We start from the raw sequence: 8755 nt of genomic DNA on the forward strand, positions 1-8755 counted from the left end.
TCTTTTGAAAAGAAAAATAAAAATAAAAATTATAATAAGCAAACTAATAAGAATTACAAGTTAAATATATCTACCAGTAATATAGGAAATATTAAAATAAATATGTGAATTTAAAGAGTAAGCTTTAAAATAATATTTTATTCATAGTCGTGTTTAAAATAAAGTTATAAATTACAAAATAGAGTACATATTATATTTAAGCATATACAGAGCAATTAATTATTAGTGCTTCTCCGCCCCAAAACTCGACGGTGCATAACACATATATATATATAAATATATATATGTATATGTATATACATTATATACTTTTTATAATATATTTTGATTGCTGACTGTTTTTGTGATGTGATTTACTTTTAAATCTGTCATGCATATAATATTTAATAAAAATTTTTTCTTCAATCAATATGTACAATTTTCTTCAATATGTACAATCTTCATAAATTATTACATTAAGATGATATCACTGGAGATGAAATTCGATTTGAAAGCTTAATTTTTTTGAAAGTCGGTCCATAATCGTAATCTTCCTCTGATTCTGTTGAACTGATATTGATAATTTCACTGTGTTTATATTCGACAGGTAACTCTAATATTTCATCGTCTTCGCAAGAACATACATTTACATCTGATTCTATATCACTCTTCTGAATTCTTGAATGAGATATATCAACATTCAAATAATCATCAATATCACTGACATCATCAGAGACATTATCAACATAATGATGGAAATCTGATAAACATAATGACGTCTCGTTGCTCGATAGCTCTAGATTAATGCTACAATTTGAGGAAACACTGTTTTCATTGACGTTTATTATCTCCTTGAATATTTCTGATTCTGAAATTTTACATGCAGCAATATATGCACATAACTGTCTTAATCACAATGTCTTAATCATTGATTATAAACAAACCTGTACTAGTTATTTTAGAGATTAGTGAAGTATTCGTAGTATCCATACTTGTGAAATTTAGTGAATCACAGTCTGATATTTGGACGTTTAATTTTCCAAATGAAGCAACGAGTTGAGAACGGAATTTTATATATGATTCTACTTTATAAAAACATATTTTACACAAAATTGCATTATCTATCTTTGATATCTAAAAAAGAGCAATATAATATATATGTATTTACATTAAATTGTCGTATGTATAAACATATATATATATGTGATAAACTAAATATAAATTATTATATAATATTCACTGTATGACCAGTAATTAATTCAATAGCATCCCTCAGTGTCATATATCCATCAGGTTTCTCATGTGTGTCTTTTTCTTGTAAGTTAAGCAACAATTTGTCATCAAACACATTTCGGTGATTATCATCAGACAATTGTTTACAGGAGATACAATAGACACCTGACTGTAACAAAAACCAAGTAAATACCTATACGATTAATCTGTATTTTCTAAATTTTCTTTAGGTATTATATGTCATTTATTAAAAACATTATTATTTATTCCAAGTGAATGATTCTCAATAGATTAAAATTAAAAATTTATATTCACCATCTTTCCAAAGGCTATATATCGAATCAATGGGCTAAGCGCGTCGTGCAGGTCTTCAAAGTTATAATGTAAATATCGATAGACTATCAATAAGACATAAGAATATATATCAATAACTTGCTCTTAAAATGTCAATTTTAAATGAAATGTGTCAATCGTTCAAGAGAGAAAGAAAGAGATGCATCGATATACTGGTAGCTGAAAAAGAACTGTGTACAATTACAATCACTGATGAAAAAGTCGCACGAGAAAAAGCGAGAAAAATTTGTTCACTTCACTCGTTCAATTACATTTTTCTAAGTTTCATATCTTTTCTTTTATTTTAGAAATTAAATAGATCTCCATATCGTTTCGAACTGTTTCAAGCGTAGAAAGTGTATTTAGTTTATGATTACTCTATATTTGATCTAAACATGAAGGTCGCGACGGTGTAAACAGTTTATTTATTGTGTTTAGGTCTTTAAGTTAAATATAGGATACAGATCGCCAGCTAAACACACGGTGTACTACTGCGAAGTGCGAAGTGCGAAATGCGAAGACCGCGTCGTGAATAATTACACGCAGAGTGCAGAGTGAGCAGAGCAAAGGGAGCAGAGTAATGGACACACATTAAAGAGCATCGACGAGTATTGCTGATCGAGCCAACCTAACCTGACACGATCAGCAGGCAGACAGACAGTGACAGACGTGAAGCAAGCTTAGCGAGCGCATACTTCTCTCGGCGAAAACGAGTCGCAAATGACTCGATCGTAGCGTCGACGCGAATTATGGCGAGCCGTAAGAGGACCGACGATCCAGATCGTCGGTTGTCGTTGTCTCAACGCCACTTGTGGTCCTCGTCGTCTGACGAGGAGGAGGAGAAGACGACCTCCTCCTGGACGCCCTGCGTAGCGGAGTGTAAGAACTCATCTCTGTCAGGGAACGAAATGGTCTTTCTGCCGTTTTCGTCGTCCGATGAAGAGAAAATGATATCCTCCGCTCGTTGCCAGGATACTCAATCAATGAACAACCCGTCGCCGACGTCGGACCGTTTCAGCAGGAGTCACGTCGACTCCATCGAGCAGTCGACAGGTTAGAATTCATTATCATTGTATTTATTATACTACGCGGACGCTTTGATGCAGGAGATTATTTTTTCTTTTTCTCGTCTGACTGTGGAAGCTAAAAATGATTTTTCGCAGGTCAAGACGCGTCGTCGCGTCGCGACAACAATCCCTTTAGTTTTAAGGCCTTCTTAAAGAATGGTATGCAGCAAACCAACTATCACAACACCGGGGCAAGGCCAAAAGTCTATTCATCCTCTACATCGAGTCCTGGTAACGTTCTTGATAAAGATAATGTCGGCAGCGGCGTTTATTCCGGTCGAAACCCAACGGAATTGCCAGACTTTGTACAGGATCACCTGGTTATTGAACAGTGTTACCTAAATCATGAAAATAGTCAACCAATACTACCTGATGTGGATAATCTGCCGGATTTTGCATTGAACAGTATGGAGCAAAGGCAGTCTCGATTACGGAACGAGACCAAAAAGAACGACTCTGACATCTTATGCGATGATCTACGATCGTTTGATCTCACTGATACATTGCACAAAGGCTTACCACACAGAGATCATTCTGCATCAAATACAAAAAATCAAATGCATTCAAATCACTTGGACCTACCTATGTTCGAGGATAGACTCAACGAAACTGCACCTATCTTTCCTCGTCCTGAACACAGAGGTATCTTGCAGAAGTCTCATGTTTCAAATTATACAATTATGTTCCTGCTAAGTTTGTGAAGATAAGAGGTATTTTTTTTACAGGATTTCCATTCGATTTGCCATTACCCTTTCCTGACTCCAATCCTAGTATAAATACAACCGCACGAGGCGATCTTCCATCAGGAGGTGAAGCGAATGTTCACAAATCTCTACCAGACTTCTTAAGCGATGGTCCTATACATAGATCTTCAGATTCAGAACCTACAGCGAGCATGACAGAATCCACAGAAAGAAGGGTAAGATCGCTGTGTAATACAGTAATCTAATAAATAAGATATAGAGGAAGTGGAGAGAATCCGAAATTATATATTATTACAGCTTTTATTCGAAAATGAAAGATTACGTCAACAATTAGAAGCATCTCGAAGGCAACTTAGTGAAAAAATGGAAAGGTAATTATAAATTATATGTTGTTGGAATAAATTTCAGTTTACATCGATCCGTTAATTGCAGAATTCGTTCATTGGAGGCAGAATTGTTATCTAAAAAGGAAGTAGAACACGAAGAGACTGTGCACTTGGAAAAAGCGATGGAGCAAGTCGAAGATAACTTAAAACGAAGTACAGTAAGTACAAAGATAAGGATTTGCATTTCAAATTGCAAATTGGAATTCTTACTGACTACATGTGCCATTGGGAAACGATGACAGCATTCTATTTGTATTTCGTAGAAGCGAGCAGTTAATGCTGAAAGTACTGTCACATCATTGAAAAAAGAAATTAAGATTTTAACGGTTAGTATTGTTTATGCTTGACCAACTATAATGAAACAGAATATAACACGTTCTGATGTATCGACTTGCAAATCTGTTAATTTAGACAGAGATATCTCTACTACGACTAGAGAATAGTGAACTTCGAGCTAGTATCTCGGCGGCTGGACAAAGTGAATCGAATGCTGGTGCTGTTAATATGAATCGTACAATTAGAAGGCTTGCGCGTGATTTATTCGCGGCTGCATCGTCGGCTGAAGTATCCCTCAGGTATCCTTAATTATTTGACTACTATCAATTACAAAAAATATATTTGAAACATTTTATAATTAATTTAGAATGGAATACTGTCTATTTTAATAAAGAGATGCGTAGTTTTTTTTTCAAATCTAAACGAGATTTCATATATTCCTTTACAGACAATTAATGTCCGGTGTGGATAATCTGAGAGTGCTCGCATCAACCCTCGAAAATGTGGACAGGATAGAAGACTGGACCAAAGACTTTTTACCTGATTCCGACGAGGATAATGCCACCGGTCCCGCAGTATAATGGAATTTTCTCTCTTTCTCTATATATATACATATTATATATATTCGTATTTTCACACTATTCTCCTTTTTATCACTTCATCATATATCCCATCAATTCCCAATTTCACTGCGCATCCATTGATGATAAATGATCCATACGTTGATCGATTCAACACATTAATATCAATGCATTGCTATGCAATGTATTGATATTTTGAACGCAATGAGAATTTATTATTTCAATCGTTCCTTGTTATCTACATTCGTTGCAGAATTTTTAATTTCCATCCCTCCTGCTGCCGCCCAGACTAATATCCTAACGTAAGATCGCTTCGATTTGAACGTATAAATATATATTATTTATAAAATATTCGTAATATTTTTATATTTGTGACAATTTGTAAAATTTATTTAATCGAATCAATGACGATGCAAAGGAGCAGATACATTTCCGACGATATCATGACCTTCTTTGATTGAAGAGGAACATATTTTCTTAGTTGTATATTGTACGTGTGAACAAAAAATGCAAATTTAAAAAAATAATCAGAATCTTACGTGATATCGCAAAGTTGATAGACATTAAAAATATTCATCTGTTTTCATCACGCAGCATAACACGTGATGTAAAGCTAGAATATATTTTTTATATATACAAGAGATATCGAGACTCTGTCTTACCGCGTATACGATATGTACACATGAGGCTTTAAATAGACATATATAACAATTATACATTTAGTCCGATTCCAGTCCATAAATTTACTAATAAGTTCAGATCACAATGCTTGTATATAATGTCGTATATATTTATTTTCGATCGTATGTAGATACATGCGAAGTACACTCGAATTGTGTACAATATATGCGTAATACTTTGGTATTGAAAGAAATCAGATATATACATTTCTATATACATATACATACACATGTACATACACATACCATACATATACAAATGTGCAACTGCAGATGGATAACATTTATGATACTCGATTTGTCAACTTTTTTTATTTGGCACACTTGGAATAAAATAAATGAAAAAATTGGGAGATGAAGTATAGAAGTTAGAAAATTTCAAAGATCGGATACTTATCCTTCGACGACAAATCGTGTTACGAATTTGAAATTAATACTTTTTTAACATATTGCATGAAATGATAAAAGATAAATATAAAAATGAATATTTCAAAAAATACAATAAAAATATGAAGAACTAAGTAACTTATTGAAGTTGCAGTGAAAAAAGAATATATTTTATTCAAGTCCCTCAAAAATACTAAGTAGATCGGTCTGTGTTTCGGTGTGACTCGTTTGTGTATTTAACCAGGATCTACAGGCTCCAGTGGGAATGTTGCAATCGGTTCCGCAAATCAAGGATTTTGTTTGAGTCTCGGTAGAAACTGTAGTATCGTCGTGCGACCAAGCAGTCTGAGTTTGTATATTAGATAGTCCTAAATCAGAAGACAACATTTTATCGCATGTTTGAGTGTACGTGTTGCTGTATAGCAGTTGTTCCATGTTGTCTAGATTATCTGTAGTTTGCGTTTCAATGTTTGAACTTAAAGCAAACGGTCTCGACCCGAAAGATTCGGAATAAAAATACGAAGGAGAAAAGGCTTGCTCAGTTTGCGTTTCTATACTGCTAAATCTGTCTTCGAATGTCTTAGTGGTTAGCATAAGATCTGCCTGGGACATCCCATCGGTCGAAGCGAAAGAATACCCTTCAACTGCTGACGTGTCCTCGACATAAGGCAAAGTCATTAAAGCCACTGTACTCTTCGGTACGCATTGTATTAAAGGATTATGACTGTGATTGTAGAATGTATCAAATTCCGTTTGAGTCACGCTATCATTAAATGCCTCGAATATATCTTTTTCTGGTATCGTTTGCGTGCCTGAAGTATTCTTCTCCTCCCAGAAATCCTGTAAGCCCACGTCGTGACGAAGCGGCAGCGGACTAGCCGGAAATAAATTGGTTGATGCGAAATTATTGCCGAGATTAAGATCCTCTTTTAGCAACGTCTGTTCTGATTGTTTCGATAATGCGCGACACTTTCCACCACGTTTGTTTATCTTCGGCAATTCTCTGTTTGCTTGTGGTGTTTGTGTTTCTATTGATTTTCCGGAGGTTTTCTCCTTAGAAAAATGATTGGTTTGTGTTTGCTGAGATATACGACGTTTCGTATTGTGTAGATTGTTATTGTTGAATTTTAGAGGGCTCAGTCTCTTGCTTTTTTTATAATCGTCTGTTTGTACTCCGACATCGGATGTATTTTTTATCATATTAATATTTTCGCTATTCTTTCCAGATTTATCTGGATTGGGTAGTATTGAGACAGGTTTACTTATAATTTTTCTTGGTAAGATAATTTGCGTTGTCTTGGAGTTGGTATGTCTGCATATTATAAATATATCAGTAAATTTTTTATTCAACTACCGTTATGATAATCATGCCTACTAATGGGTATTCAATCATATCTCTTACGAATTTTCAATCAATTTAATTGCTCTGTTTTGAAACATTTCGAATATTATTCGAAACTGTATACTCTTGAAAGTCTTGATAGATCTTGATAAATCTTGAAAGTCTTGATAGGTCTTAAAATTTGATAATTCTTGATTTCATCGATTAAAAAAAAACATTTGTTTAAATTAAAGAAATTTGAGCATTGCGATTAAAGAAAACTTTCTGTGATTTAAATCTCATTTCTTGAAATCAAGTAAATTTTTATTTTCGTCAAATGTATTTTCACTTTAATTTAAAAAAAATCAACAAAAGAAACCATTTTTTAATTATTTAAATTTATTAAAACATTCAAGATATTCGAGATTTTTCAAAACATTCAAGACTTCTCAAGATATTTAAAATTGTATGGTTTCGAATCATATTCGAATTAATTCGAATTTTTCATGACATATTCGAATTAATTCAAAGCATCTTGATACTCATCACTAATTATGCCATTACTAAAAATGCGCAATGTGAATAAACATACCGTGAATTTTTATAATTTTCTGTTATAGTGTGCACAGATCGCTTTGCATGTGTAAGTAACGCTTCATATGTGATGTAAGTCTTTGAACAGGAACATGTGAACTCTATGCCACAGACTCTTGTATGTCCGTTTTTAGCGGATTCAGTGGAAAAACTTTTGCCACAGCGATCACACGCATAATTTTTTTCTGCATGTACCTTCAAATAATGCTAAAAGGATATAGTATAGCATTATTAATATATTCTTAAAATTAATTTCTCCAACTTTTTTGTCATTCATGTTCATTATCATATGAAATATCGAAATATACATACCTGTTTCAAGTATTTCATGGTGCTAAAGTATCTCTGAGAATTAATAGCATAGACGCACGACTGTATTGGGCAATGATAGCGTGCATTTTCCTTTGCAATTTTATCTAATTTTTTGTGCTGGTGCACCTTAAGATCATGTAGCCGGTAACGCGGTTCGTTTCTAAAAACAAGCCCGCATTGCTCGCATTTGACATTGTTATTTATTACACTTAGCTCTTCCGGCGATGGACAGATCATCTTCACGGATAGCGATGCGCTGCTTTCAGCCGGTCTATCAGGTCTCCTCGGCATTGCAGGTTATCTTATGACATGATTTCACATAAACTCTCACCGGTATATTTGTCGACTCAGCAATATACAAAAAATACTTGACTAAATGTTATCAGTTTTTCTTCTTTTTTTCTCATCTTATTTAGCATGATGTCTCTTTGATTTACAGTATCTACAACATAATTAAAGACATGTATAATGTATTAAAAATATACTTAATTTTTTTCTAAAATGCAACAAGTACTCCAAAATACTTAGTATTTTTCTTATATATAAAATCTTACGTATATTCATCGTTTGGAAAGCTTTTTCTTATACGTCTGTCGTCAAACGAAGATATTGATACAATTTCAGATATCGTATAGATAGTTAGAGTCATCCGGGCTTATCTCAGCTGTTCGAAACCATCTTGAAACCAGTAAGAAATTCGGAATTAGAATAGTGATATAATTATCGCTTTTGAGTACCCGCACGCATCCCTATTTTCTCAGCCCTCAGCCTGTCAGCGCGGCGCTACTTGTCGCGAGTCGCGAGCCGGGAACAAATCCTCCTTTGCGCCCGGTACGTCTCGCTCATCGGGCCGGTTGGGTCGATCGACCTTCCGAGTTCCGTGTTCCGTCCGCGAACGGCGG

The 8755-nt window shown here is 34.3% G+C and overlaps 3 protein-coding genes across 10 annotated transcripts; 1 reads left to right on the top strand and 2 right to left on the bottom strand.

Annotated features, from left to right (window-relative positions):
• Positions 1-118: 118 nt before the first annotated feature.
• Positions 119-4652, bottom strand: LOC105143895 (uncharacterized). Of its 8 annotated transcripts, none has more exons than XM_011052455.2 (5): positions 4519-4652; positions 1528-1725; positions 1220-1381; positions 924-1113; positions 119-847 (listed from the first exon to the last, which is right to left on the bottom strand). In XM_011052455.2, the coding sequence occupies exons 2-5, from the start codon at positions 1528-1530 to the stop codon at positions 456-458; spliced, it is 747 nt and encodes a 248-aa protein (XP_011050757.1). In that variant the 5' UTR covers positions 1531-1725; positions 4519-4652; the 3' UTR covers positions 119-455. The 8 variants fall into 8 exon arrangements, with proteins under 8 accessions (XP_011050757.1, XP_011050752.1, XP_087270995.1 ...); XM_011052450.2 differs by lacking the exon at positions 4519-4652 and adding an exon at positions 2086-2189 and having other exon boundaries at positions 1528-1610; XM_087414869.1 differs by lacking the exon at positions 4519-4652 and adding an exon at positions 1923-2129 and having other exon boundaries at positions 1528-1610.
• On the top strand, positions 2295-5598 carry l(3)04053 (lethal (3) 04053). The gene is made up of 8 exons (XM_087414862.1): positions 2295-2598; positions 2709-3254; positions 3338-3531; positions 3614-3687; positions 3749-3860; positions 3966-4028; positions 4114-4277; positions 4427-5598. The coding sequence occupies exons 1-8, from the start codon at positions 2295-2297 to the stop codon at positions 4557-4559; spliced, it is 1590 nt and encodes a 529-aa protein (XP_087270988.1). The 3' UTR covers positions 4560-5598.
• Asciz (ASCIZ zinc finger protein) lies at positions 5329-8659 on the bottom strand. Its single transcript, XM_011052457.2, has 4 exons — positions 8408-8659; positions 7854-8295; positions 7540-7748; positions 5329-6938 (listed from the first exon to the last, which is right to left on the bottom strand). Exons 2-4 carry the CDS (start codon positions 8142-8144, stop codon positions 5798-5800), a joined length of 1641 nt encoding a protein of 546 aa, XP_011050759.1. The 5' UTR covers positions 8145-8295; positions 8408-8659; the 3' UTR covers positions 5329-5797.
• Positions 8660-8755: the final 96 nt, after the last annotated feature.

The sequence above is a fragment of the Acromyrmex echinatior genome, chromosome 16 (assembly GCF_024713525.1).
Source record: "Acromyrmex echinatior isolate Ae372 chromosome 16, ASM2471352v2, whole genome shotgun sequence".
In the NCBI taxonomy this organism is placed as follows: domain Eukaryota; kingdom Metazoa; phylum Arthropoda; class Insecta; order Hymenoptera; family Formicidae; genus Acromyrmex; species Acromyrmex echinatior.

Coding starts and splice junctions, on each gene's coding strand:
- LOC105143895 (XM_011052450.2), bottom strand. CDS start 2,137: ATGTGTGTCCATTACTCTGCTCCCTTTGCTCTGCTCACTCTGCACTCT. Junction 1,382..1,527: donor ATATAGCCTTTGGAAAGATG/GTGAATATAAAT, acceptor TTTTTGTTACAG/TCAGGTGTCTATTGTATCTC. Junction 1,114..1,219: donor AATTAATTACTGGTCATACA/GTGAATATTATA, acceptor GCTCTTTTTTAG/ATATCAAAGATAGATAATGC.
- Asciz (XM_011052457.2), bottom strand. CDS start 8,144: ATGCCGAGGAGACCTGATAGACCGGCTGAAAGCAGCGCATCGCTATCC. Junction 7,749..7,853: donor CCATGAAATACTTGAAACAG/GTATGTATATTT, acceptor ATATCCTTTTAG/CATTATTTGAAGGTACATGC. Junction 6,939..7,539: donor GAAAATTATAAAAATTCACG/GTATGTTTATTC, acceptor TATAATATGCAG/ACATACCAACTCCAAGACAA.